The sequence below is a fragment of the Aethalodelphis obliquidens genome, unplaced genomic scaffold, assembly GCF_003676395.1.
Source record: "Aethalodelphis obliquidens isolate GAN/ISIS:26980383/991018 unplaced genomic scaffold, ASM367639v1 scaffold69, whole genome shotgun sequence".
Classification (NCBI taxonomy): Eukaryota; Metazoa; Chordata; class Mammalia; order Artiodactyla; family Delphinidae; genus Aethalodelphis; species Aethalodelphis obliquidens.
The window spans coordinates 2,678,334-2,706,301 of record NW_020838013.1 but is presented as its reverse complement, the minus strand read 5'-3'; the positions used below and the strand labels follow the sequence as shown (position 1 = coordinate 2,706,301).

Sequence of the window (27,968 nt, the reverse complement as noted above, 5' to 3'; positions counted from 1 at the left end):
AGAGGACCTTAAGTGAGCAGAGATTCTGGAATAGGAAAAGTAAAACTAGTAAGTGCTAGGAGAAGAGTGGGCACTCTTATGGCACAGGGCACTCTCATAAGTGGTGAGGAAGAAGAGTAGTCGAGAGGTAGGGAAGATAAGGCATTCCTTGGCAACACTGGAAAACATTAGTGTACATCCTTATTTACTGCATTGGCTGTAGCAGGGAGGTGTGCTAATTCCTAAACTTCATCTAAAATTAATAGCAGAGGTGTTCCCAATTGTGCCTCTTATTGGTGCATCCTGTTTCATTATTTGATTTGAGCCCTCTTCACCTTGACATAGGTTCCAGGGAAAGTGGGGGCAAGGGACAAGAACAGATTCAAGAGATATTTGGGAGATAGATTTAATCCTAACAAAAACCTTGTTAGTCATCAGATGTTAGTATCATTAGTCTCATGGAAGAGAAGTAATTTGCACAAGGTCATAAGGTAAACAGCAAAACTTCAACTCAGGTCTTTTGACTTCAAGTATAGAGATTGTCCCAGAATATCATGTATCCTCCCCATGCAGGTGGGGAAATGGTCCAGGTAATTAATATCAGAACTGAGCCTGGGACATAGGCAGTGTCACTGAGAATTGGACATTATACTGATGAAGAGATGCTACAGATTAGGCAGGCTCTCTTTCCTGTACATAAGGAACCATATTTAGCTTTTTAATAATTCTCTAATATTTCTATTTTCTTTAGGTTATTGTTTGGAAGCAATGAGTTTAAAACCTTTCACCTACCCATTTCCGGAGACGAGGTTTCTTCATGCAGGATCCAATGTGTATAAATTCAAAATTAGATATGGCAACAACATCAGGTAATTTTAAAACCAGGAGGGTAGTCTTTGCAAACACAGGTTAGTACCTTCCCACAGGTCATTCCTTCTCTGCCTTCACCCAGTCCAGGAGACTGGCTGAAGCAGCACCTTGTAGGACTCTTTCCCAGGTATTTTGTGTTCTATATATTTATTATTCATATAAGTTTTTAAATTAGCAATGGCATACCTTTGGGGCAGTGGTTCTCAAATTTTTTTATCTCAGGACCCCTTTGCACTCTTAAAATTGAGGATCCCAAAGAGTTTTTGATTAAGAGGGTTATACCTGTCAATATTCATCATATAAAATTGAAACAGAAAAACTAAAATAATTACTTATTAATTTAAAAATAATATAACATTTTATTAAAATAACTATATTTTTGAAAAATTAATGAGAAGATTGACATTGTTTATATTCCCAGGACTTACCCTAGGAATGCAAGGATAGTTCAGCACACAATAATCAATCCACATAATACACCACATTATTAGAAAAGAGAAAACACACGACCATCTCAATTGACGCAAAAGAGGCATTTGACCAAATCCAGCACCCTCTCGTGATAAAAATACTCAAACTAGGAATAGAAGGGAACTTCCCCAATATAAAGGCCATATATGAAAAACCCACAGCTGACATCATGCTCAGTGGTGAAAAACTTAAACTTTTTCCTTAAGATCGGGAGCAAGATAAGGGTGCTCACTTTCATCACTTCTACTCAACATAGTACTGGAGTTCTACCCAGAGCAATTAGTCAAGAAAAAGAAATAAAATGCATACAAATTGGAAAGGAAGAAGTGAAACTTCTCTGTTTGCAGATGACATGGTCTGTTTTTTTTTCTTCTTTTTTGGCTGTGCTACGTGGCTTTGCGGGATCTTAGTTCCCTGACTAGAGATTGAACCCACGCCCTCAGCAGTGAAAGCACAGAGTCCTAACCACTGGACCGCCAGGGAATTCCCGACGTGATCTTATATGTGGAAAAACCTAAAGAATCCACACAAACTAACAGAAAGTTGTTAGACCTTATCAATGAATTCAGCAAAGTTACAGGATACTAAATCAACATCAGCTGACTTATACACACTAGCAACGAACACTCTGCAAAGAAAATTACGAAAACAATTTTGTTTACAATAATATCAAAAAGAAAAAATACTTAGCAATAAATTTAACCGATGAGGTGCAAGACTTGCACACTGAAAACTACAAAAAAAATATATTTCTGAGTGAAATTAAAGGAGACCTAAATAGAAATGTATCTGTGGGAATTCCCTGAGTGGATAGGACTCAGCACTTTACTGCCAGGGCCGGGTCTAATCCCTGGTCAGGGAACTAAGATCCCACAAGCTGCGCAGCAAGGCCACTTGATTTTGTAACCTGAAGTGTTTCATTGGTCATTTGGAAAATATTGGTTCACTGGCTTATGCAGATTGTTCAAATGTCAACACATTTCATTATATAATATCAAAAAATCATATTTGCTAATATCACTACCAAACTTGTCAGAAAAATGTCTAAGTATTTGGAAGCTGTCAACCCCACAGTGGTGGATAGAAGTTTTCCAAAATTCAAAATTTTGCTTGAAATCCCAAAATTTATCCTTGACAACAAATACTGTCAGTTGTTTTCCTTAAATTGATAAGCTCACTGTTCATTTTTGAGAAAATGTCTGTCACATTCCCAAGTCTGAATAACAATCATAGTTTATCTGTCAGCTGATCACTCAAGTAAAATATGAAAAAGCAAGTGGTTCAGTTTGCAACTTAAACCGTTGTACAGGTGCTTTTTCTCAAGACAACCATCATCTTCTGGTATGCAGCAGAAATGCTTTATGCATGCTTCCTGTTTTATCACATAATATTAAAAAGACATGTATTCAAGGCTTGAGATTTATAAAATTATTAATTTTTCACTGCTTCCTCTAGGATATTAAATGAAACTGGATTTTTTTTCCTGTGTGGTGGTAAAGATGACTACAACTGCTAGTACAGTTTAGTGCAACTGGCTATATTGTGCCAAGGCACCAGCAGTTTTGCCCACCATTGATTGTGCACTACAGATTATAAATGTTAACATAGTGAAAAAGGCAAATAACATCTTAATATTATTATGAAACTAGTTTTGCCCTTGGAGACTCCTTGAAAGGGTCTTGAGGACCCCTAGAGGTCCACAGACTGCACTTGTACAATGGGTCTAACAAATTATTAACTTTCACAGTGGAAATTTCAGGTCTTGGCGGGTTAATGGAGAAGACATTTTGGTACAGCCTTGTACCAATTCTCAGACCACACCACCTAGGTGATCACTTCTTCCCTTGAGCACTGGGTCAGCACACACAATTGTTATTTAGTTATGTTTCCTTAGCTCAATGGAAGTCTCATTTTTGCTCTACTAGAGTCTGTTGTCTCCAGAGCTTTCCTTCTTGGCTTACTTATCTCTTGTCTGTTTACCTTCTAGAGGGGAAGAGGTAGAAAACAAGGAAGCCATCGTCCAGGAGCTAGAGGTAGGGAAAGAAGCAGACAGCTTCTGGGAATGTTATTCTTTGAACTGAGGATGAGTCCATATTCAGATTTTAGTTATTTCCTGCAAACTGAGTCACAACCTCCACTCGATTACTTGGCTTCTCCCTGCCACATTTCCTCTGCAAAGAAACTTTACTGTTTTTTCAGGGAAATTAAAGCCTATACTCTTTCTCAATTCTCCTAGTTGAAATGTCAGCACCTTTGAGGCTAAGAGTTATTTTGTTTCCACTAGAGTTCCCAGCCATGGGGAGCTCTCTTTTGTGGCAGCTGGCACAGAGAAAGCTTCCGGAGGACTGCAGCCTTCCAGGGCTCTGGGAAACCTCACCATCCCAACCACCGCCCGGTACTTGACGTTCAGGAAACTCAACTGTAAATACACAGACAAGGCTGCTGTGTCTTCATTTTAATTGGAAACATTTGCAATTGCCTTATTCCCACTTCATTTTCATTCCTTTGCTACCCAGCTCCTCTAGCTTTAGATTCTCCCACAAGAAGACAGAGAAGGTGGGCAAATTCGCAGATTGGTGAAAGCATTGGAAAAGAAATTAGAGTTCTGGGGGATGGCCCTGGATTCCAGTCCTGGCTGAACCACTAATTAGCTGTGTGAGCCTTGGCAAATCATTTATCTCTCTGGGTCTTAATCGCCTCATTCATAAAATGAGAGTTTTAAACTAGCGTATCCTCTTCTAACTTCACAACTGAGTGATCTATGACTGTTGTGATTTATGAAGACATATGTTGCCACATTTCAAGGAATTTGAATGTGAAAACTCTGTGAAACCAAAGGCTTAAAGGTACCTGTGGCTCTTCAGCTGTGTGTTTTAAGATACATTAGGATCTTTGAGGACTTCAGAGGCATCAGTATAAATAACAATTATTTTAATATAGGACCATGACAGTTTTCTGCTTATTTTAATTATGAGTAGAGCAGAATTTACTTCATTTTGCTTCACTTAATATGGGCAGAGAAAAGCTCAAGGCAGCATAGTAGAGTGGAGAGAGCTTAGACTTCAGGGCCAGTGAAACCTGGATTTGAACTCTAGTTCTGCCTTCACAGTGTGACTCTGGGAAATCTGTCTGCCTTCTCTGAGTCTGTTTCCTTACCTGTCAGTGATATTGATAAATAATATCAGTTTTCAAGGTTGTGGTGAGGATTAGAAATAGATGTATGCAATGCCTGCCACACAGTAGTTCAACTAAGAGTAGCTAGAGAGCACTTATATCCATTTATAATCATATTTAAAGTTTTTGAAATGCTTTTTATATGTTCTTTTTCTTACTCTCATTAGTTCTGAGGCAGATGTTATCATCCTTTTTCACTCATTTCGAAAACATTTATTGACAGGCAGTTTAGTCTAATGGTCAGGAGTGTAAGCTCTGGAGCCCCACTGCCTGGGTTCATATCTTAACTCCATCATTACTACCTGTGTAGCCTTCCATGAGTCATTTTACCTCTTTGTCTTAGTTTCCTCATGGGTAAAATGGGGATAATAGAAGTGTTTATCTTATAGGGTTTTATGAGTGTTAAATTCATTAATGTATATAAAAACAAAAATATTTGCCATAATGATTATTCAATAAATACTAGCTATTAAAATTATAAGCTAGATACTATGCTAATAGAGATCATACAAAGATGAACATGACACAGTTTCTGTTTTCTGTGAGCCCAAATATGAGGAAAATGAGGCTTAGAGAGATGAAATGACAAAACTGAGACTGAGGGCTTCCCTGGTGGCGCAGTGGTTGAGAGTCCGCCTGCCGATGCAGGGGACACGTGTTCGTGCCCTGGTCCGGGAGGATCCCACATGCCGCGGAGCAGCTGGGCCCGTGAGCCATGGCCGCTGAGCCTGCGCGTCCAGAGCCTGTGCTCTGCAACGGGAGAGGCCACAACAGTGAGAGGCCCGTGTACCGCACAAAAAAAAAAAACTGAGACTGAAATTCAGATTTTTTTTCCCATAGAAATTTAGTAGTCTTTTCATGATACCAATTGTTTAACTAGTGTATACTAATAAGCATAGGTTAATTAGAGACTAATCAATTCAGATTTAAAGAGAGTAGAAGAAAAGATTTGATTTAAGCAAAAGCAAAATAAGTATATGTAAATAAATACCAGTATTATTCACTAATCCAGTATATGTTTGTTGAGGACCTGTTATGCTTCATCCACTAATGGTAGACACCATAGAAGGGATGCTAAGATAAATCAGGTGTATATTCTACTTCAAGAAGATTTCTCAGTAAGGAAAATAAAAATATGTACATGGAGGGAATTCCCTGGCAGTCCAGTGGCTAGGACTCAGCCCTTTCACTGCCGGGGCCAGGGTTCACTCCCTAATCAGGGAACTAAGGTCTTGCAAGCCATGGGGCATGACAGAAAAAAAAAAAAAAAGTACATGGAATATAGTAAAAGCCCAAGGCTAACTACTGTGAAATTTGAGACTAATAGTTAATAAAACTCGGGAAATCAGGGAAAACTTTCTGGAGGAGGTGGCTTTTGAACTGTATCATAAAAGGATAGGTCGAATTTGGTCATATACTGATGGGTTGAAAGGGTATTTCAGGCAAGAGCATAGAAATAGAGAAGCAGAAGGCATATTCAGGGAACAGCAAGTAGTTCAACTTTAAAAGCGTATAGAGTATGTGAAGAGCAGTGATAAGGATAAATTGATAGATTGACTGAGATTAGATTAAAGTCATTTCAAATTTTTTTTTTTTTTCAGGATTCTATTCGTGTGGTCTTGGGAAACCTGGATAATCTGCAGCCGTTTGCTACAGAACACTTCATTGTATTTCCCTGTATCCTTTACTGGGTGGAAATGAACTACAATTCACACTGTACATTCAAATGGAAGCAGCAAACCCATAGGCAGTTTGGAGGGTAGGTCAGGGAAACCAGAGGGAGTCTTTTCCCTAAAATAGTACTCAGGAATTCGTACTGGCTTCTTTCCTTACTCCTTAGCACATTTCCCAGATAAAAGCAAATGGGAGAGAGTGTCCCACCTGAAATTCAAACAAGGAGAGATTGTCTTGGTCCCTTATCCATTTGTTTTCACTCTGTACGTGGAGATGAAATGGCTTCATGAAAACCTGTCAACTGGTAAGTAGAATGATAGAAGTGTAGGTGGTGGAGAAGAAAAAAGGGAAGGTTGAACATCCATGGGTTAGCAGTGCAAGCTGAATATGGTGGGACAGTCAGCCAGATTGGGCGCCAGCACTGACAGTGCAGAAGTCAGGAGCATGTGTCCGAACTAGACTGCCTGCTTCAAATCTTGGTGGCTTTGCCACTTAATAGCTCTGTGACCTTAGATAAATTACTCATTCTATGCCACCTTTGTGAAATGGTGAAAAATAATAATAGTACCTATCTCACTGAGTTGTTAAAAAGATTAAATGTATAAATACCGGAAGATGGAAAGTACAGTGTGACTTAGAATAATCACTCAATGAAAGATACTTATTATATAAATAATTCCTCCATTTTAGAGTATTTAATGACTTTCACCTTAGTAGTATCTTAAAGATATCTCCCGATTTTTAATCTCTGGGGGCCACCGCTATTTTTACAAATAGAGGGATAAGGAGACACCTGCCACTTTGATTTGAAAAAAGGTACAAAGGCCTTACCTCAAAAGATCTCCTCAATTCATTTGTCACTGCTGCTGAAAGTTGCACTTTTTTTCTTTCATAATAGGGATCATCCCCTTTTAAGTGACATATAGTTAGAATATAGTACGAATCAAACTATTTTTAGCTTGTAGATGGCAGTAGTTCTAAAATAAGGGAGGAAGAAAGTTTGAGGACACAGTATTTGTAGGAAAAGTGGTACCGGGCAGTAGGGAAAAGGGTACGCACCAAAGTTTTGTCTAGGACCAGTTCTAAAATGTCAATGATAGTCAGAAAGTCTTGATCCATTATGACATTCAAATTTTCTGTTGCAGGAAAACCAATAAACAGCAGTCCTCCTGGGTTGGTAAGTTTGCCTTTTCTGTAAGAAATGAAAATGGCCTTATTGCCTTCTGTTGTCCCAAAAGTCCTGCTCTTGTCTCGTCTTTTACGCCCCTTGGTCATTGCCCAAGTCCAATCAGAATTGTATACGTGAGACATTCTTTTTCCCCTTGGCTAGATTTCTGAGACTATGTCTATCCTTACTTGCAAAGCTGGTGCTAAAAGTTGCCTTTGGCAATTTAAAGATGGGGAGTTCTCTTCACTGTGCCTTCATGTGAGCAACTCTGGAAAAGGAAGAGTCACAGGAAATGTGGTTCCTCTCTATAGGTCCCGGCAGAGAGGAAAGCAGCAGGAGCCATGATGAGGAAACGAAAACACACAGAAGTGCCCAGCTCCCCAGCCAGGCCAGGGCTGGACAGGTCAGTGGTTTTGAGAGAGGAGCTAAATCCTGCATCCTAGTTAGGCTTTGCCAGCTGTTGCTGCTGGTTAATCTTGTCCTTGGGCGTGTCACTCTCTGTCTCAGGGCTTCATTCATACCTGCCTATTCTAGTGGGTGGACTAAGAGAAGGAAGCAAGTTGATGTTTGCAGTGTAATTAGAACACGGTCCCTTCCTCAGCAAAGTAGAATTCTTTTGTTCATCAAGATGAAGACTGAGGGAATTTCCTAGCAGTCCAGTGATTAAGACTGCACTTCCACTGCAGGGGGCACGGGTTCGATCCCTGGTTGGGGAACTAAGATCCCACAAGCCGCATGGCACTGCCAGAAAAAAAAGATGAAGACTGAGAGGAAATGTAAACATATCTGTACAATTGAATCCAACAAATATTCAGAGTGAGAGTGAATAAAATATAATCTTATTTTACCCAGTTAGCAGTAAGCTTTTGGAGCTCTACCTTAAGAGGTAGTACAGGCGGCAACATAAATGTCTGCAACAGGATATGCATCAATTACTGGCAGAGGTGCTGCGAATTAGGGGGGGTGTTGAGCACAACCCTTAACATGTTGAAGTTGCTGTTGTAGAGGCTTATTTTCTTTTTTGATTCTCTGTCAGGGACAGAATGAGTCAGTAAGACAATTCAGTTGTTCATGTTAGCACCCAGAGAGAGATGCTGGAATAATCCAAGGTGTGGTTTGCTCCCAGCCCAAAGTGCTTTCAGCCCAGGTTCACAGAAAGCAGCTGTTCTTTTCCTGGTACTGTGTGGGCCCCAAGACATACAGGAGCAGTGAGGGTAGACCATGAAGGAGCTGACCCCTACACCCTCCAAATGCACACATCGGTGAAGAGTTAGGAAATTCCTTTCCCAGCCAGGTGGGATGTGAGGGTACTTGGAGGTATGAAGCTTTGGTCAGTTCCATTTGACTGAATTATCCATGGAGATGAGGCCTCACATCTTCCCTTTCTCTGTGTTTTGATGCACAACCAAGTATTTCAAAATCTGATACCTGCTGTCAAACACATTTTCCCTTTCTCAACCCCTAGATCCCAAAATGTCTCAAATTGTGATTCTACTGTGAATTAAAGCAGCACCCAAAGAGAGTTTGGCCACACGATTTATTCTGCAGGCCAGGAGTGGCATAAAAATAGCCAACCTGCTGAAATATTCATTTGAGCCACATTTGCTTGAATGTGGTGATGTTGCTGCTGCCAGTAACACTTCCTGGGCTTTTTTCTCCCACCTCAGGCCCAAGAAGGGGACTTCCAGCCAAGGGCTCAGCAAAAAGAAGGCCCCTATGGAAACCAGGAGGGTAAGCACCAAAATGGAGACTTCGAGACTCGTAGCTATTTCTGCTCAATTACAAGTCAGGATTCCTGTTACCAGCACATCGTGATCCTTAGTACAGACTGAATTCACTGGACTCATTCTCACCTTTCACCATCTGCAGAACAACTTTCAACCATTCCACCCTCACCACAACCTGTCCTAAATGTAGCTGCATAATACATACAGTGATAAATCCTTTTGTTAAAAGGTCTTCTCTTAGCTTAAAAAGCTGCTTGCTTATACTCTGCAGTTGAAAAAGAAAATAGATCTGTTGAATTGAGGTAGGATCCAGTTTAGAATTTTCTTTAGAAAACTTTTTGCTCTCATCTGCACTAGACTCTGAGTCTGGGTACATCTAGTTTTTTTATTTTGTTTTTTTTTTTTGAAATTTTGAATTTTATTTTATTTATTTTTTATACAGCAGGTTCTTATTAGTTATCTATTTTGTACATATTAGTGTATATATGCCAATCCCAATCTCCCAGTTCATCCCACCAACCCCCCACCACCACTTTCCCCCCTTGGTGTCCATACATTTGTTCTCTACATCTGTGTCTCTATTTCTGCCCAGCAAACCAGTTCATCTGTATGGGAACATCTAGTTTTTACAGATAAAATAGGTATATATCAGCACAGGATACTGGTAAGAGAAAACTTCATTTAGAGCAGTGATGGTCCGGCCCTAATAATATTTCATTTCATTTTGTGAGGTCTGCTCTCCATTTAGATATTCATACATCTGCTACTCCTCCATTTCAGGACTCCTTTTCCATAGTAGTCTCTAAAATAGTGCCCTTTTTCTTGAAATAGCTGTTATTTGTGACTTTTCTTACTTCTCTGCCGTCGCTCCAAAGCAGCTCGAACCTTAGGTATCCAAACATTCCCTCCCTCACCTTCCCAGGATCTATAACATGATCAGTTATCGAACAAACGTTTACATATGCATTCATTCCACAAACATTTATTGAGTGACTCCTATGTGCCAAGTACTAAAGCTATCACACACACTCTTCCCGAAAAATACCGAAAGTGTATGGCTGGGTAGACATTACTGATAAATGTGCTACGTACAGGAATAAAGGAAGCACAGGGTACAAAGGGACCACAAAGGAGAACCTCATTCAGACCAAGTGGTGTGAAAGAGAGTTCCCAGAGTAGCTCAGAGTAGCTCAGAGAACTAAGGCTAAGAGGAAAGAGTACAGTGCTTTTGGTGACTGGAAGCCAGTGTACCCGGCGCTTAGAGTACAGTGCTGAGAACTGTCACTGGAGAGGACAGCATGGGGTGGATCCTAAAAGGCTTTAAAGCCACCTTCAAGATCACAGGAATTCCCTAAAACATTTTAAAGTAGAAAAGTGGAGTGATTTTCATTTCTAAACAATTCTGTCTCCTGTTAGCAAGGCATTGTGTTAGGTGCTGGGATGCACCCAAACATATAAAACCTAGTTTTTTTCCAGGAGCTTAGCATTTAGTTGGAGTAGAGTGAACCCTTAAAGATGAAGACCTCTGCCTCTGTGGCGGGGGCAGGGTACAGAGCCCTGTTGTGCCCATGGCCAGCTGGCCCATGGAGTGATTTAAAGCAGATGGTTTCCCTCTTCTATACCCTCATCCTTTAGAGAGGGAAGAAGAAGAAATTAGAAAGTACAAGAAGAGTACACGAAGCTCTGGAGAACAAAGACACTTTATACAACCAAGATAATTACTATTAAAGGAACATTTCCCTCACTCTCTACCCTTTGTACCGTCCTATTCTTAGTTTGACGCATCATCTCCCTTAAGAACCCACAGTTTCTTACTCAACATAATTACCTTTTCAACCTGATACTGGGTTTAGAAAAAACTCTGAGAAAAAAAAAAAAGGAGCATGTTTATTGATTTTGACTCACAGCCCAAGCAGTCTCCATTGTAGACCCTGTTCCCAGAGAGCAGACTTCTCCTAAATTAAAGTGATCACAGGGACTCTCAGTGTAAGTCACTTGAGCTGGAAGAATTGAATTTACTCCTATGGTCCAATGCCTGATATCTTCTCTTCCCTTTGGGGGAAGTTAAGGTGTAGAAACGCAGTCAGTGTGGATGGTGCACATCTGTACACATAGGGAGCCTGTGCAGGGAAAACATAGAAGAACACAACATATACCTGAATAAGGTCTCTGTTTCATAAGAGGTGTTTTGAGGAGAATGGGACGGAAGGACAGACTCATTCCCTTTGTTACTTTAGCTCCCAGATGTAGAGATCCAGACTCTAAAAAGATAAAAAAATGGGAGACAGCAGATGAATGGACCAGAAGTGAAACAGACTGCCGTGCACGTAGCTTTTTTTTCAAGCCTCTGCTTGAACTGCACTTCTAAGCAGATCTGACCCTGAACATACAGCGGACAACCTTGCATCAGGTTTTCAGGGTATTATGTGTTGTTGGATGTCCTAGATGTTACCCTCAGTCTTAATTCAGGCTATAATGGTTTTCCTCTCTTAACAACATTTGCCTGAGGAAACCTCTGTCAAGATTTCAGGAGAGCACAAAGGCTGCCTTATGAGGGAAACTTCCCCTGGTTCAGAGGTAGAGGCTATACCTCTGCCCAGGGCCTTCGCCCTTCTGGTCTCCACTACCAACCTTAGTAGATGATGCTTCCATTAGGGCCAATGCAGCGGTATTTAAACCCCAAACCATAGTTTCCATACCTCACCATAGTAAGTTTGTGAGAATCATTCCCTCAAGCTAGAAATCAGACCTGGGCCCTCTAAATTTCATCTCTGCCCTGTCTGGAAGAGATAAGAGATAGTCTCCTTCCTCCCGAGAGTTACCTTTCACTTTTATAGGAGGTATGATTTAGGTGGCTGCCTATGTGGTCTGGGATTTGAGGGGTTTGTGGAATAGCTTAACAGAAATGTCAGCTTATGCTTAGGATGGGGGATCTGTCCTAACTTTCCTGGGATTGCTGTGCCTCTGCCTCCTAGATACACCCTTGCTATAGAATTCTTCACCAGCGGGACTTCCCTGGCCGTCTAGTGGTTGAGAACCTATGCTTCCACTTCAGCGGGCATGGGTTCAATCCCTTGTTGGGGAACTAAGATCCCGCATGCCGCGTGGCGTGGCAAAAGCAAAAAGAGAGAGAGAGAATTCTTCACCAGCAAAATGGCTCAAGGAACTCCCCAGCACTGCTGGGCAGTCAAGCCCTCAGGTTGTGCCTGCGTGAGGGAAGTGGCCAGCTGGCAGAGATTCTCAAAGGAAATATATCAACCATGTTTCTGGCTACCAGGGTGTCTCCTAGAATATTATAAGCTTGGAACCAGGTTGTAGGATGTCCCCTTCAAAGTACAAAGGAAGGTCTATAGAGCAGTAGACAGAAATAATAAGATTGCTTACGCCATAGTCACGTTTCTGCTGCCCTGGCTCTAGCCACGTTGATCATATTTACATGTTAATGGCAATGTGCCCTTGTACATCATGTCCCTTTCTGGAATGCCCGGCTCTCTCTGACCCCTTGATGCCATCCACCAAGGCCCCATTTAAATAACACTTTCCCTGTGAATTCTTCCTTGACTAACCACTACCCACTCTATTCATGTCCTCCTCAGTAACCACGGCACTCTGTATAGACTGATGGAGTAGTCTTATCACACTGACTTATAATATTTAGTTTATACGTCAGTTTTACCACATAGATTATACTTTTCTCCAAGGTAAAGTAAAGGTCCTCCTGATTTCTGAAACCTCAATATTCTGTCCTTGGCAATAGTTGGCACTCAGAAACATGGAATGATAAGGTATACCCAGCTTGGTTTGTTCTTGGCTCTTAAATACTATGATTTTAGAGAGACAGTGTTTGGGAAGCTGATATGAGAAAAGGACAGTCCTATAGAAGGAAAAACAGAACCTGCCTGGGCAGTCAGAAGGCAGGCCCCAGCACTGATGTGATATCACCTTACCAGCAAATAGCATTCAGACCACTAAGCTGTAAAGGAGTAACGTTTAAGACTTTTCTTGGTCTTTTTATCAGAACAGAGAAAGAAAAACCCAGCAGGAATGGCAGGAGACCCCAGCACTTGATATCACTGATGTTCAGGACCAGGGTAGGTTCTGGGAAATTCATACGTATTCTCCTCTAATAATCATGCCGTCCTCTTTAGTCGTCTGATGAGCAGAGCAGCACAGAGCTCTGAGTCTGGACACGCTCAGTGGGTGATGTACCTCACTCCCGTGGAGGTGCTTGTTGGCTATCCTCCAGTCTGGGGGCAGGCTCTTGAGTCATAAAAGCCCCCGCAGTTCCCAGAAGGAGTGAAGGAGGCAACGTATGTCCTTCTTGTGCTTCTGATAGCGAAACTGATGCTCCCAGTTTCAGAACATTTCCATATTGTGTGATAAGTTTTACAGAAATGTTGGGAGGGATATGTTTCACGTTTCTATCCTGGAGAACAATCTCTGGGAAGCTGTCTTTCCTCCTCTTCCCTTTGGGGCACTAGTGTTAATATTGAAGGTGCAGGTGGATGCTTGGCAAGGGCTGGGAATGCATGTTGAGGTATCGCCCTTTCAACTTGCTGATCTTTCACTCAGCGTGAGGATTCGATATGGATACAGTTATCACAGGTGCAGTCCTGTGAGCAAGTGAGTTCTTCAGTAAGTTGTCATTCCATGTGCAGACACACCAGCCACGGTAGGTGTCTAGGATTTGAGCAGTGTGAAAATCTCAGGGGCAGGGCTTCCCTGGTGGCGCAGTGGTTAAGAATCCGCCTGCCAATGCAGGGGACACGGGTTCAAGCCCTGGTCCGGGAAGATCCCACATGCCACGGAGCACCTAAGCCCGTGCGCCACAACTACTAAGCCTGTGCTCTAGGGCCCGCGAGCCACAGCTACTGAAGCCCACGCAGCTAGAGCCCGTGCTCCACAACAAGAGAAGCCTGCATACCGCAACTGGAGAAAAGCCCACACAGCAACGAAGACCCAACGCAGCCAAAAATAAAATAAATGTATTTTTTTAAAAAATCTCAGGGTCCTGAGTTTGAAAATACTCCAAGGTCAGAATAGCACCTTACTGAGCTCAGATGAAATTGGGAAGGTCAGAACAAGCAATTCACCTGGCTTTGAATAATCTTGGTTTGAGGCTGCCCTGGGCTCAGGCTCTGTGTCCTGCCTTCTGCTCACATAAAAGTAGCCTGAGGACTGACACCTTTTCCCTGCCTGAGTGTTTTCCTTGCAGATTCTAAGTGGGGAGACGGCCGAGCAGGGAAGATTATCCCACCATTGCAGCAAAACAATCCACCTCCTCCTGAAGGACGCACGGAGCTGGGAACCAGTGGCTTCTTTGGGTTTCTAAGGTAGGATAGACCTCTCCTGCCATCGAACTGAGACCCAGGGCAGTCTAGCTCCAGAGCCTGCCCCACTGAGTCTCTCAGGGAAATTAGAATACAAAAAAAAGATTACCTGCATAATCTCTATTTTGTACGGGATAAATGATGGAAATGAAGTGAGCATTAGGGCCCTAACTGAATTTAACAGAGACTGTGTCTTGTTCATTTGTACACAATCTACCCCACCCCGATGTGCCCAGCATTGGACCTGATTCCACAAATGCTGCTTGGACAGAAACTATTCTGATCGTGCTTGGGTTATTCAGATGATTTCGTTACCAAAATTTTTCCATTCTCCCCTCTGAATCTAGGCTGTCTTCAGAGTCCTTTTTGCAGAGTACAGTTAGCAAATCGCTTTCTCTATCTAGAGCTCAGCCATACCATTGCAATTGTTCTTCTTTATTTCCACCTCCCGAGTATACTCTAACTTGGGTACCTTTTCAAATGCTGTTTCAGACTTGAATTTCCATTCAGTGGTCTCAGAGCAAAAATGCCCTAGCTAATAATGGAGCCCTAATGGGACCTGGGAGAAGGGAAGTGGACCTCTAGAGTCTCAACCTGCTCTGCTCTTCTTCCTGCAGCTCTCTCTTCCCGTTTCGGTATTTCTTCAGAAGGAGCAGCCAGTGCGCCTCCTAAATGCAGCGGTGGGAAGAGCGTTTCTCTTGCAGCGACTCTTCCCGCTCCACTCCCTGCTTATGACGTTCCAGTCTTGGGGAATGAGAGCCCCAAACTCCCTGAGTCCTCTTGTGGGTTTGTCCTTTACAATGGATTGTCCTTCCCCAATTTAAAACACTAAGAATGTAACTTTCTAAAATGCTCTAGTCTGAGAACTTTACTGCCCTATGAGCCAGTTAGGTCTTCCATCTGCAGCACTTAGATTTCTAATGAAAATAAATTATTTATGAAGAGTTATTGACTGAATTTTAGTGGAGTAGAGAGAGAGAGCACGAGAGAGCAAACTCTTTCCTCAAGATACAGGGAAACAATGCCTGAAACCTCCCCTGGGTCTCCCTGGTTGTTGTTGACAGAACAGTTTGGGTAGGTGGGGTCTGTACCTGACTTCAAACCTTAAACTCCCCTGGCCAGGTTAGAGAATGGGGTTTTGCAAGACTCAATGTCCTGAGCCCTGCTGACCCTCAAGAAATCATGTCTCCTCAGTTCACCCAGTTTGGCCCCAAAGTGCAGTCTCTTAGTAGGTAAATGCTTCTCACCTAGCTACCCCTTTGGCTTTGACAGTAATGCAGATTAGTTTATCGGATCAACTGGAAGTCAGTGTAGGTTAGGGCCAAAGGAATCATTTTGTAACTGTAGAGATGTCCAGTATTAGAATGGGCCACCTTGTAAGGTAACAAGCCTTTGTCAACCCTAGTCTTTAAACAGAGCTGATTGTCTGTCGGATGCTGGAAGTTACTCTCGGTGGGTGGGAACGCTGGGGCTGGACTGCTAAAGTCCCTCAGAGACCCCTTGTTCTGACGCCTTTCCCTTGGCTGGGGAGGAGAGAAGAGGTGGGCTGCTGAAGGGCCTGGGACCTGAGGGGAGGAGGGCCAAAGGGGAAGTCGCCGTGTGTGAGGACTGGAGGACTAGGGACAAGTTGTGTTTACAGCCTTTGCCCTGCTGTCCCAAACACAGCCCACTTTCCAAAGCTGTTCAAAGGCACAGCTCCAGAATCTGGAGATCTGAGCGCCATTCTGACTTACAAGCTTATAATGAAGGCTTGGCAAAGTCACTTTCCTTTCTGGTTCTTATTTTTCTCATCTGGAAAATGAAAGGGTAGGATCTGATGAGCTCTCAGTGCCTTCCAGCTCTGGCAGTCTGTGGCTGGCTCTGCCTCTTGGAGCAGGTCATTGAGCCAGTAGCCCTGGGGTGTGTGGGGACAGAACCACCACAGGCCTCCTTCTGATCGCTACCCTGCCCCGGCCCCTGTGGCTCCTGCTGGCTAGGGGTCTTTTTCTAACTTGCCACATTCTTGCCCCAAGTGTAATTTAGCACCAGGCATGAATAGCAGGAGATCTGGGTTCCAGAACAGCCCTGACATGAACTAGCTGTGTGACCTTTAGTAACTTTCCTTCTCTTGAGCCTCAGTTGCCTCACCTGTAAAACCAGAACCAGGGCTGGACGAAATGATTGATTTGCTGGGGTTGATAGCTTCAGGCACTTCCAGGAGTCAGGTCCCTGTTAGTCCAGAAACTAGGGGAAGCCCCGCTCTGTAGCTGACCCCCAGAATGAGAAGTCATCCACTTGACAGTGAAAGTGAAGCTCTGAAACGGACTTAGAACCAGCCCCCTGACTCTCCCTGGCTCTGCCACCAACCATCTCTCAGGAGACCCCCCACTGATAGCATTTCCGTTGTCCATAAGAATCTCCTCTCCACCCTTTCCTTTGCAGTGGGTAAAAGAGACAGGCAGGGCTGAGTTTAATAGTTTTAAGGATGGGCTGGCAAGGCCCTAAACAGAAGTGTCCTGCCCGAGGTCACATAGCAAAGAAGAGAACCCAGGTGGCCACAACTCAGCCCAGTGAGAGCCCTCCCTCTCCAACTGCACACACGCTGCCTACTCCACCAGCTCCTGGGCTTTTCTCTACACCTCACTTCCCAGCCCTAGGCCACCAGCAGCTTTTGGACATAGGGGAAGCAGAAACCGCCCTAGAGGACCACACCTCAGAGAACAGCAGGATCTCCCAGGTGGTTTTGCTGTGAGGCTTCAGGCAGAGAAGACAGGCCTGAAAGCCGACCTCCAAGAAGGCGTGGCTCCAGAAAGATGGCAAATAAAAACCCGGAGAGCCAGCACCGCCTGGAGACCAGCAGGAGGCCAGAGGAGCCACTCAACAAGCCACTCAGCTCCTGGGCCTTGGAAGTGGTGAGCTCACTGAGGCAGGAGGAGCCCTGGGAGGGGCTGGGGACTGCAGATAAGGGTCCTGCGGGCAGATAGATGGGGCAGATGGAGGGAGGCAGAGGTTCGTGGTCCAGATGGTGGAGGAAGTTCGGGGGGAGAATCACAGCAGTGGGCTGACACACAAGTCACACTGGGACAGCTGTGCACACTCACACGCATCCAGAGAGACAGATACGCACATCCACATGCACACGCACCCAAAGGCAGGTACAAGGAAAAGACAGCCCCTCGCAGGCAGGCCTCACCCCAGTCAGACAGACCAACCTAGCCCTGCCTCATTCACCTGGAGGCATGCAGTGTTGAAAGAACTCCCCCTCCCACCTGCACACCCATCTAGAGACATCTATCTACCTATCTGTGTTTCAGATGCCCATGGCGTCCCCCCAAACCCTGCTCCTCTGCCTGCTGGTCCTGGTGGTCACTGAAGGCCAGGGTCAACAGGCAGCCATCCCAGGCTGCTACTTGCACTGTAAGTAACCCTGGGAGCAGAGAGCTGGATGGGAGCAAAGAGCTGATGGACTGGACAGAGGGGCAGGCAGCACCCTCGAGGGACCCAGTGAGGCTCAGGCAACAGGAGCTGGGTGAGCCTTCTCCAAGGCACCATCTACCGCTCTTCTGTCTTCTTCTAGCCTTCAATGTGACGGTGCGAAGTGACCGGCAAGGCACCTGCCAGGGCTCCCATGTGGCACAGGCCTGTGTGGGCCACTGCGAGTCCAGCGCCTTCCCTTCCCGTTACTCGGTGCTGGTGGCCAGTGGCTATCGACATAACATCACCTCCGTCTCTCAGTGCTGCACCATCAGCAGCCTGAGGAAGGTGAGGGGGCCCAGCTCGGTGGTGCTCGTTGCGGGTAGGGGAGACAGAGGAGATGGGGATCTAAGATGGCCTGAGGAAGGGGACTGGAACAGACACCCACCTCTCCCACAGGTGAAGGTGCAGCTGCATTGTGGGGGGGACCGGAGGGAGGAGCTGGAGATCTTCACGGCCAGGGCCTGCCAGTGTGACATGTGTCGCCTCTCGCGCTACTAGCCCATCCTTCTCCCCCCGCCACCCTCCCCTTGGTCAGAGGGTTTAATGTTGGAGTATATCCTACATATACTGAACCTCAGCAAGGACAACAGCTCCAACCCTGTGAGAAGAGGGGCGTTTCTGCCTCTTCCCCACCTCTGCCTGGCTTCCTAACCAGTCCTTCATCATTTCATCTCCCTCTTTGTCCTAAATAAAGCAAGCAGATCATGAGTTTCTCTCTTTATTAAATCTACCCCCAGCCAGGGAAAGGGGAACAGACCATGGTTACTGTGACCACCCACCCTTGCCCCAGGACACAGGGAATCTTCTGCCTGTGCCCTCACCCCTCCCCCTGCCCAATAAATAAAAAGGGGACAAGGATGTACAGGGCAAGGGAGGGGAGGGAAGGAAGGAGGGTGCCCCAGGCCCAGGATAATGTCTGTGTTGCAGGTGAGCTGGGGGAGAATAAATAGACCATGGATCCCATGGTGGGGTGAGGAAGGACCTCCCGCTGGCACAAGGTGGGGCAGGTGAGGGGCCGAGTCCCCTTGCCCTAGGCTGGGAGCAGGGGGTGGGAACCTGCCTGCAGTCTGTAGCCCAGCTTTGTGGGGCAGAGGCAGATCCCTGATGGCAGCTTCCTGGTCAAGCTTGCCCTGGTCAAGTCCTGCCAGGACGGCCTGAGAGTTCTGTTGCCCGGACCCCCATCTCTCCTCCTCTCCCCCCAGTGGAAACTGCCCAGGCTGGGCCAGGCAGGAAGCCCTCCGAGCCCCCTCTGGCAAGGCCAAGAGTAGGTGTGTATCTCTCTGGACCCCTGGGCAGGAGGGAGGATGGAGGGACTGACAGCTCTGGGTTTAGCTCCTCCCCTTCTGGGGATCTTTAGCTCTGACCTCCACCGGTGGCCACCTGGGGTGTAAGCCGCTGGAGCGGGGCCTCTTTGGCCCCCTGGGTCCCCTGTAACCGGCGTAGCCGTAGCTCCTCCAGGCCTTGCCACAGCTCCTGACGTTCCTGGGCCTTCTGCTGTTCCCTGGGGAGAGAGGGTGAGGCAGTTCCCTTACCTGGGGCCCCACCTGCAATTCAGCCTCCCTCACCACCACCCCACCTGCAAAGAGACTCCACTTAGGGGAGAAGGCACTAAGGAGAGACTCGTCCCAGCCTGTGGTCATGGAGTAGATGGATCAGCCTGGCCCTGAGAGGCCCCAGCTGAAGTATAGGATGCTCCATACCTGGAAGAAGTACTTGGGAGGATAATTGGAGGAGGCAGGGGATAACTGGGCTTGGATGCCCCAGCACTTGGCAAAAACATAGGGAAAGACTTTAAACATCTGATCAGGTGGGATGTGGGTTGTCCTCTTCGGTTCCCTCCAACCATTAGGAACTGGTTCTTTTCTGCTTTTCTCCCCTCTCCCTCCATGTCCAGCCTCCCAGCACTCACTGCTGCTTTTCCAGCTTGTAGGAGGCTGTGAGCTCATCAAACAGCTTCCCATTCATCTCCATGAAGGTCTTGAGCACATTGTAGATCAGAGACACAATGGTTCTTGGCAGGGTCAAGGGAGGGGGTGAGAGATGAGAGCAATTTCAGTTGGGTCCCACCTCCCTCTCTGGCATTCTGCCTGTCCCTGTGTCCCAAATACAGCATGCAGCCCTGAACACCACAAGCACCGCCCTCTGCCTGCCCCTTTCACCACCCCTCTGCCATCTTCGGATGCCTCCCCTGATCCTCTCCAGCTAGCAGTAACCCCAGTTCTGGACTGGCTGGCCCTGCCCCAGGTTCTGTGGGTTAGGTCAAGGCCTGGGCACTCACTGATTCCAGTGCTCCTTGGAGACTTGGTAGAGGGTCCCAAACACAGCAGGCAGCACAGTATGGCAGTTGTCCTCAATGAGGCTCAGGATATACTCATTGTTCCAGAAATACAGAGCCCGCTCTGCAACCTGGGGCAGCGAGATGGCAGAGTAGGCGCCTGGCAGTGGCTTCCCTGCACATGCAAGGCCTGGTATCCATCCCCAACCCAAAACCCAGGGCGCCCTGCCCTCCACACACCCCGTCTTCAGGGCTCATCTGACCCACGGGAGGAAGCAACATGGTGAGGTGAAAAGAACACTGGATTAGGAGTCCAACGCTCAGAGGAGAATCCTGGCTCCACTACACACTGGCCACGTGACTTTAGACAGGGTATTTAACCCCTCAGCCTCTGTTTTCAAATCTGTAAAGTGGGGCTAATAATAGCTACCTCCATACGGCTGTTGTAAGCATCAAATGAGGTATTCAGTAAACTGAAGGAAAAATTGACAACCACCAGGTATGGCTCATAAAAATGAAAGTCTGCACACACGTGTAGGAGAACACTGGTTACAGCCAGCCTGGATGGTGTGGAGAAGCCTTGCTGGGCTCTGAAGTGGGGCTAATGAAATCTAAGGCCACTAAGGAAGCGGACAACCATCCGTCCCATTCATGGACGTTTGCTAAACATCCATTTCAGTTTATGAAATGTGCTTATGCTGCCATCTCTTCGGCTCTCACCACCTGTTGGCCCATTCTACAGATAAGGAAGCCTAATCTGACTCAGAGTGGTGAAGTGATTTGCTCAAGGCTCCTCAGCCAGTGGGAGGTGGATCTGAGGCTTGACCCCAGGTCTCCTGACCCTAAGTCCAGCATCTCCCCATTATTAGACCCAGGAAGGTCCAGAGGAGAAACTGAGGGCAGAGGAAGCTGTGTTAGGTCAACTTGCCAACCTTACCAGTCCATACCCTGGCTCTCACCCCCACCCATTCCAGCCCCATACCTGGAAATGGGGGCTGGACACACAGCGAGCCACCTGCTTGAAGAGGGGCTCCTGGATCTTCACGAACTGGGAGGGCTCAATGACATCCAGAATCTCTTCCATCTCCCCCAGAAACATCACCTGGGGTGGGGGAAGGGACACAGGGAGCAGCAGTTCCCACCTCCCCTGACACACACCTGCCTGCCCTCTGGAAGCTGAGCCCTCCCAACCTCCCTATGGTGGACATCAAAGCCCTTCTTCATACCTCCTTCTGGGTACAGGTTTTTGGCCAGTATTTGAGCAGCCCCCGGATCACCTGTGGGAGTTGAGGCAGAAAAGAGTCAGACCTGCAGGGGTGGGGGCTTGCCCTTCCCCCCAGAGGTACTCACATGCTCTGTCAAAGTGGCATCCTTCTCCAGGAACTGTACCACACAGTATGCCAGCTGCAGCGGGGCGTGGTGGGGGAGGAGGAGGCACAGAGAAAGAGGACAGGGGTCAGGAGGGGACCAGGACAGGACGCTAGACATTGGCTCATTTCCTACGTCTATTCTCTTAGTCACCAATCATTTACTGACCACCTAGGATACACCAGGCACCATGCTTGGTGTGCAGGGACACAGTAATGACCTCACAGGGGAAACATTCAGCAAACTAGTCCTTACAAATTTTACAAAAGTTTCCTTAACCGGAATCTGTATCATGATCTATGGGAATACAGAAGGAGGAGAGCTCAAGCCTGCACAGGCAGGTCGAGCAGGAGGGGGCTGGGAAGTCTTCAGAGGCCAATGTCTGAGATCGGCCTTAAACGGTCATGGGGATTCTCTACGGTAGACGGAACAGAATTAGTCAAGAAAAAGGTGAGAGAGGATCCCGTGAGTTCACGCTTTTAGTGTGGCTGAAATCAGAGTGTCAGGCTGGCTCTGCGGGCCCGGGTGGCTGCCCTGACTCTGTCAGGACCTCTCTGCCATGGCAGGACCAGGCCCGGGCCTTACCTGGGCGTGAAAGACAGACAGCGACTTGACAGAGTGCAGGGGAATCAGGACTCGAACCAGAAACTGCTTGTGCTCGGTCTTCAGGGGCAGCGCAAAGCCGTTGATGATGCTGAGGAGGGGGCAGAAGAGATGAGGAGGGTTGGCATGACTGGGCCTCAGTCCCTCCCCCCAGAATCCTGAGGCTCCAGCTGATGCCCAGAGAGAGTCACCTTCCTAAGATCTCCAGCAGCTCAGCCACGCCATTGAAGTGCTCGAGTTCATAGATGAACCTTTGAGAGGAAGAGAAGGATGCAGAAGGGCTCAAGGCAGTTGGAGCAGGCCCAGCCCTCCTGTCACCCTGCCTGCCCACCCCCAGCCTGCACATCAATCCAACTCTCTCCCCACCCAGAGGCTGTGCTCCCTTTCCCAAACCCCAAACGAGGCCCCACTGAGATCCACACCCACCTCTTTATTACCCTTCTCAGCCCAGCCACCAGTGCCACTCTGGGTCCCAGCTCAAACCTTTCTTCTTCTTCTTTTTTTTTTTTTTAATTTTTATTGGAGTATGGTTGCTTTACAATGTTGTGTTAGTTTCTACTGTATAGCAAAGTGAATCAGCTATACATATACATATATCCCCTCTTTTTTGGATTTCCGTCCCATTTAGGTTACCACAGAGCATTGAGTAGAGTTCCCTGTGCTGTACAGTAGGTTCTCATTAGCTATCCGTTTTATACATAGTACCAATAGCGTATATATGTCAACCCCAATCTCCCAATTCATCCCACCCACCATTTCCCCTCTGGTATTCAAACCCCTCTTCTATGAAGCATTCCAACTCGTCTCTTCCTCCCCGAGACCCTAACCCTCATTACCTGGTCCCCATCCAGTCCACAGGCACCTAGCCTGAGTCCTCCGCTCCTCATGCCAATCAACCAAAAGAATGACAAACACTTACAGTGTCTATTCTGTGCTATGTACTTCTCAAAATTATCCCAGGAGGTAGACCTTATTAGATCCATTATATAGATGAAGAAATCAAGGCTCAGCAGTTCAATGAAACTTGCCGCAAAGTTAATAAGCAAGGGATCTAATACACTGAGCTCCTGGAGGAGAGGGATCGTGCCTCACCTATTTTTTAGCTAATAACGATAAAAGCTAATGTTTCAGAGTTCCGGCCTTGGTCCAGGAGCTACACTGAGTGCTTTGAAGGCACTGCCTCATTTCATCTTGATGATTATCTCTGTGTAGTATAGTTATCATTCCCATTCTAGAGACGAGGAGACTAGGAGAGAGCTTAAATAATTTGCCCAAGTTCAGCCAAATATTTGAACCAAACTCAAACACAGACCATCTAGCTCAAGAGCCAGTCTCAACTACAAGGCAATGTGGGTCCCTGATGCCCAGTGGGCACTGGCGCTGAATACATATTTGCAGAAAGAATCTCATTCTTTGGGTCCTTAAGGCCTGGTGTGACATTAGATCCTAGGCCCCCTGAACTGACCTAGTCCCTGCAAACCACTTCATCTCTCAGCCTCAATTTCCTCATCTGTAAAATGGAAATAAATACCCTTTCTCTACTGATCTCACAGGATTTGTATAAGCAAAAATTATACAATATGTTGCCAAGAAAAAGCTGGGCCCCCCAGCCCAGAAGCTTTTGCTCTGTCTTCTCCCCATAGCTCTCTCCCTCCCTCCCCAGGTCCCAGCGGGGTAGGCCGCAGGCACCCACCGGAGGAAGATATGGCTGCACTGTTTGCGGATGTAGGCCCGGAGCCCCAGGAACTTTCCATAGACCCTGTGCAAGATGGTCTTGAGGTACTCACGCTCCCGAGGGTCCTCGCTATCAAATAGCTCCAGGAGCTGTGGGACACAGGATCAGGGGTTAGGAAAGAGGCCAAGCCAGGTTGCTTCCATCCTATCCCCACGCCACTCAGAGAGCCTGCCCCTGCCCCATGACACCACCCGGCCTGGGCTCCCCACTTCACCATCAGGACAAACTTTTGATCCACATATCTCTTGGCCACGGAGGGCTGGAAGTCTGGGCTCTCCAAGAAACGCAGGAAAAACTCGTATACCAGCTGGAGGAGGGGAACAGACAGAAAGGTGAGTTCAGGAGCAGCCTCCCCCCTCATCCTGCCCTGTGGCCCTCATCCAACAGTCCGGGGCCTAAGGAGACCCTCTACCCTCTCCTCGGATCTCTTCTGAAACTCAGATCCCTGTCTTCCCCAGCCCTCATACCTGAAGATGTGGCCATGAAGGCTCAAGGTTGGGCTCATCCTCTTCAGGGTCAAATTCAGGGCTCTCACTGGGCGGCAGCGTCCGGAAGATATTCACTGAGATCTGAGGGGACAGAGTCAGGGTTCTCTACGGAAGAACCCTTGAAGGTGGAAACCAGGACATCCCTCATCCAAAGTTTAATGGGCCTCAGCACCTACCCCAGCAACCAATTCACTCCTTGGCAATCATTACCTGAACATCTAGTTCATGGATAGACCTGGGCCCAGGGTTGGGGACCCAGGGGTGGATGAGATGCATCCCTGCCCTCTATCAGGTGCAGTGCAGCAGGGAAGACGAGATGGAAAGTGGTAAGGTCTAAGGACATTCTAAGCAGCAAAAGGGAGATTTCTAGCTTGGGCATTGAGAGAGGCTTCATGGAAGAGGCAGCACCTGAGCCAGGCCGTGGCGATAAGGAACGTGGTAGGAGTGCACACCAGGCCTCAGGAGAGCATAAGCAACAGCGCAGGGTGGGACAAGCCCAGGAGGCACTGAGTTACCTACACTGGCTGGGTGCCGGGCAGCAGTGGGGCTGGGACAGGGGTTGCGGGGGAGGAAGATGTGGGCCTCGAGGCCAAGCCAAAGACCGTGGGTTTATTCTCCGCACGGGGGCTCCGCAGGCAGGCTTAGGGTTCCCATGGGCACCAAGCCCTCCCCCAGAGGCCAGGTGCCAGGTGCTCACCATGCGGATGATGTCTGGGTAGACAGGCTCAATGAGGACCCCCCGAGTGCTCCCCACACACTCCACCAGCTCATTGAGCGCCGCCCGCTTCACCTCCTTCCCCTTCAGGTCGGCCACACAGTCCAAGAAGTCAAACATCACCCCACACTGGGCCAGCTTCCGGCTCAGCAGCTCATGCAGCTCAGAGGCTGGCACATCTGGGGAGGAAGGAGGGGGCTGAGCCTGGGCCCCAGCTGCCACAGCTCTGGGCAGGGGCGGGCCCTCCTAATCCCTAAGGCTGGCTCCTCTGCCCCCCAGACCCCATGCTTTTGTGCCATCTCCCACTCCTTGCAGAAAGCAAACAACTTCTGTCCCATCCTCCATTCTTGTGAAGTAAAGGAGCTTCATCTCTTCATCCTAAGCTAGGCTCAGAGAACACGATAGCCTGACTTTAAAGCATGGGAACAGACCCTGGCTGCCTGGCCTTTCCACAGGTGCCCAAACAGCCACTGCCTCCCTCTCATAGGCGGCACTCTGTTCTAAGAGCCAGAAGTGGGGAGGAGAGCCAGCACCGAGGACCTCTCGGGTGCCTCTGCCTCAGCCAGGTGGGCCCTGTAGCCCAGAGTTGGGGGGACCTCACGGTGACTGCAGGGAAGCGTGCTAAGCACCTGCCCCAGGACCCTGGCAGCAGCTGGGCTGGTAGTGGCCTCCTGGCACCCAAGCTGTAGGCCCCACCCTTGGCCCTGGTCTGCCCCCCAGGGTGGCGCCACCTCCAGATGCCCCACCTCCAAGGATGACAGGCCAGTCAGGCCATGCGTCAGCAGAGAGGGTAGAGGGCTGGGAGGTGGCGGTCAGGTGGTGGAGTCCCTGGCCTGGAAGGGGCCGTCCAGACTCCCTCTGATCGCAGCTGCCAGCTGCTTCCCACCACCCCACCCCCAAACCTCACTTGCCCACTCCAGGACTCAGGTAGCCCCAGAGCCAAGACCGGGCTCACCTTTGAGCAGGGGCAGTGGGATGAGTTCCTGCTGGTTGCTCTGATAGCGGAATTGAGAGGAGCTGTGGGACCGCCGGGGCCGGGCCCTGCGGAGGGAACGGCGGGAGAAGCCGTCCACCTTGTCGGGTGGGGGCACCGGGGACAGCCCTGGGGACGAGGGGCTGCCGGGGGTGCTCGCGGGGGGCAGCTTCGTCTCCATGGCGGTCAGGCGGTGGGCCAAGCCTTCAGAGCCCCTGAGCTTCCCTCTGGGCCTGCAGGATGCTGCGTGAGGCTGGGCTGACTAACTTGGGCCCATCCTGTGCGGTGGGGAGGAGCACAGCACAGTCCTGGCCCCCCCCCCAGGGCCTCTGGCAACTGCCCAGTCCTGGGGGGCAAGCACGGTAGAGAGGAGGATGGCTCAGGTCTCAGGTCCTTCCTGAGGGTCGGAAGAGTCCAGTTAGGGTTCCCACCCTGGCTCTTTTAAAAAAGAAGTCAGGGCAGAGAGGTCAGCAAGAAAGAGACAGAGAGAGCCTGTCAGTTCTTTCAGGACAGCCTGTGGGGCTGCGGTGGAGCGCCCAAGTCTTCTTTCCCTCCTACCCTGGCCCAGACCCTAAAGAGAGGTGCAGCCCTCTCCCACAGGAGACAGGGCCCTCCCTTCTCCCTGACTGAAAGGCCCCAGACTCCAAAACAACCCATCTCGAAATAGGGCCTCTCCCGCCAGCCAGACCCTACCTGGAACGGGGACCTCGTTCCTCATCCCTGGCCCCTAACAGAATGGGGCCCCCGTTTCTGCTCCACTAATCCAGTCACCAGGGACTTCCCCAAGAATGAGGGTCCCATCCCCCTGCCCCCCACGACCCGCAGCCTCCCCCCGCCTCAGTTTCTCCTTCCTCGCTCCCAGATCTCATCTGCCTCTCGAGGGGGGGCCACTCACTTCTCAGATGCCCAGACTTTGGTCGCCGACCCTCCAGGGGCTGCCGGTGGGGAGGGAGCAGCTGTTCAGGGCTCCCGAGCCGCGGTCCGGTTCAGGGCGCTGGCGCTGGGCGGCGGCGCTCCTGGGTTCTCTCTCTGGCTCCGGGGGGGCCGGAGCGTGCACCCAACTCAGCCCCGCGTCGGGGCGCGGGCGCGCGACGGGCTCTGGGCTGGCCGGGGCAGCGCGCAGACCTCTCCTCAAGTCGTGGCACCCGACCCGCGCAGCACCACAGGAGCCCCGGCTCTGTGCGCACCGGCACCCGCCGCCCAGCTGCTCACGATGACATCAAGTCACCTCCCCCAGTCGGCCCGCACATCCCCGCGGGTTTGGGGGCCGGGGGCGGGGTGGGTGGGTGGGGTGCTGCGTCAGGAAGTTCCCGCCCGGGGCAGCTGGGAGATGTAGTCCCCTCACCAATAAAAGCGGCTGCCTGACCAAAGGGGTAATCCCTGCGGGCACCCAGGGACAAGACTGAAGCTGAGCGGGAAGGGGTCCAACTGGCGCTGGGTTCCTGCTTTCTGCAAGGGAGACTGCATAGGGAGAGAGGAAGACTCAGGAGTCTGCACCAGGAAGCTGGGGGCGATGCCAGGACTCCGGCAGGAAAGAGGCCCAATCCTATGCCAGGCCCAAAGATTTGGCCTGCTCCATCTGTGCCCCAGGCATTCCACCCCCAAGGGAACCCCACCCTCACTCCAGAATGGCTGGACGCTTCAAAACCCCAGTAGAAACTGGCACTGGACTGGTTAATAGTCTGCAGTGAGCCAGTGCCTGCTGGGAGGGGTGTGGTGCACCCAAGGCTGCTGGGAAATGCAGTCCTTCCTCAGGCCTGCAGTCCCCCTCCCGTCGCTTGCTGTCTAAGGTGACATCATGATCTGGGTTTAAAGGGCCAGCCTAGGAGTGGCAAAGCATCAGAGCAGGGGGTGCTCCATGGTGCTGCCACCCCACCCCAGGCAAGCTAGCCTCCCTGGATGGAACTCCCAGCCCCTTTGGGACCTAAGATGTGCTACTGGGGTCTCCTGTTCAAAATCCTG

General features: G+C 48.6%; 3 protein-coding genes across 6 annotated transcripts; 2 read left to right on the top strand and 1 right to left on the bottom strand.

Moving 5' to 3' along the window:
• The first annotated feature begins 6 nt into the window (after window positions 1–6).
• MAJIN (membrane anchored junction protein) lies at window positions 7–18,557 on the top strand. 2 transcript variants are annotated; one of them, XM_027089964.1, is made up of 9 exons: window positions 7–48; window positions 731–848; window positions 3,308–3,353; window positions 7,648–7,739; window positions 9,004–9,067; window positions 13,082–13,154; window positions 14,279–14,396; window positions 15,011–17,789; window positions 17,950–18,557. In XM_027089964.1, the coding sequence occupies exons 2-8, from the start codon at window positions 748–750 to the stop codon at window positions 15,063–15,065; spliced, it is 549 nt and encodes a 182-aa protein (XP_026945765.1). In that variant the 5' UTR covers window positions 7–48; window positions 731–747; the 3' UTR covers window positions 15,066–17,789; window positions 17,950–18,557. The 2 variants fall into 2 exon arrangements, with proteins under 2 accessions (XP_026945765.1, XP_026945764.1); XM_027089963.1 differs by lacking the exons at window positions 7–48; window positions 13,082–13,154; window positions 14,279–14,396; window positions 15,011–17,789; window positions 17,950–18,557 and adding exons at window positions 6,096–6,253; window positions 7,314–7,345 and having other exon boundaries at window positions 735–848; window positions 9,004–9,221.
• GPHA2 (glycoprotein hormone subunit alpha 2) lies at window positions 17,179–18,557 on the top strand. The gene is made up of 3 exons (XM_027089965.1): window positions 17,179–17,284; window positions 17,687–17,789; window positions 17,950–18,557. The coding sequence occupies exons 1-3, from the start codon at window positions 17,186–17,188 to the stop codon at window positions 18,345–18,347; spliced, it is 600 nt and encodes a 199-aa protein (XP_026945766.1). The 5' UTR covers window positions 17,179–17,185; the 3' UTR covers window positions 18,348–18,557.
• On the bottom strand, window positions 18,554–27,610 carry PPP2R5B (protein phosphatase 2 regulatory subunit B'beta). Of its 3 annotated transcripts, none has more exons than XM_027089959.1 (15): window positions 26,902–27,610; window positions 25,989–26,444; window positions 25,016–25,212; window positions 24,298–24,399; window positions 24,045–24,137; window positions 23,789–23,919; window positions 22,287–22,346; window positions 22,078–22,186; window positions 21,475–21,528; window positions 21,351–21,401; window positions 21,107–21,226; window positions 20,128–20,255; window positions 19,759–19,860; window positions 19,550–19,615; window positions 18,555–19,350 (listed from the first exon to the last, which is right to left on the bottom strand). In XM_027089959.1, exons 2-15 carry the CDS (start codon window positions 26,185–26,187, stop codon window positions 19,203–19,205), a joined length of 1,560 nt encoding a protein of 519 aa, XP_026945760.1. In that variant the 5' UTR covers window positions 26,188–26,444; window positions 26,902–27,610; the 3' UTR covers window positions 18,555–19,202. The 3 variants fall into 3 exon arrangements, with proteins under 3 accessions (XP_026945763.1, XP_026945760.1, XP_026945761.1); XM_027089960.1 differs by having other exon boundaries at window positions 25,989–26,403; XM_027089962.1 differs by lacking the exon at window positions 19,550–19,615 and having other exon boundaries at window positions 18,554–19,350; window positions 26,902–27,606.
• Window positions 27,611–27,968: the final 358 nt, after the last annotated feature.

Coding starts and splice junctions, on each gene's coding strand:
- GPHA2 (XM_027089965.1), top strand. CDS start 17,186: ATGGCAAATAAAAACCCGGAGAGCCAGCACCGCCTGGAGACCAGCAGG. Junction 17,285..17,686: donor GCTCCTGGGCCTTGGAAGTG/GTGAGCTCACTG, acceptor TCTGTGTTTCAG/ATGCCCATGGCGTCCCCCCA. Junction 17,790..17,949: donor CCCAGGCTGCTACTTGCACT/GTAAGTAACCCT, acceptor GTCTTCTTCTAG/CCTTCAATGTGACGGTGCGA.
- MAJIN (XM_027089963.1), top strand. CDS start 748: ATGAGTTTAAAACCTTTCACCTACCCATTTCCGGAGACGAGGTTTCTT. Junction 849..3,307: donor AGATATGGCAACAACATCAG/GTAATTTTAAAA, acceptor TTTACCTTCTAG/AGGGGAAGAGGTAGAAAACA. Junction 7,740..9,003: donor GCCAGGCCAGGGCTGGACAG/GTCAGTGGTTTT, acceptor CTCCCACCTCAG/GCCCAAGAAGGGGACTTCCA.
- PPP2R5B (XM_027089959.1), bottom strand. CDS start 26,187: ATGGAGACGAAGCTGCCCCCCGCGAGCACCCCCGGCAGCCCCTCGTCC. Junction 21,227..21,350: donor AAACCTGTACCCAGAAGGAG/GTATGAAGAAGG, acceptor CCCCCACCCCAG/GTGATGTTTCTGGGGGAGAT. Junction 20,256..21,106: donor TGTCCAGCCCCCATTTCCAG/GTATGGGGCTGG, acceptor TCGCTGCCCCAG/GTTGCAGAGCGGGCTCTGTA.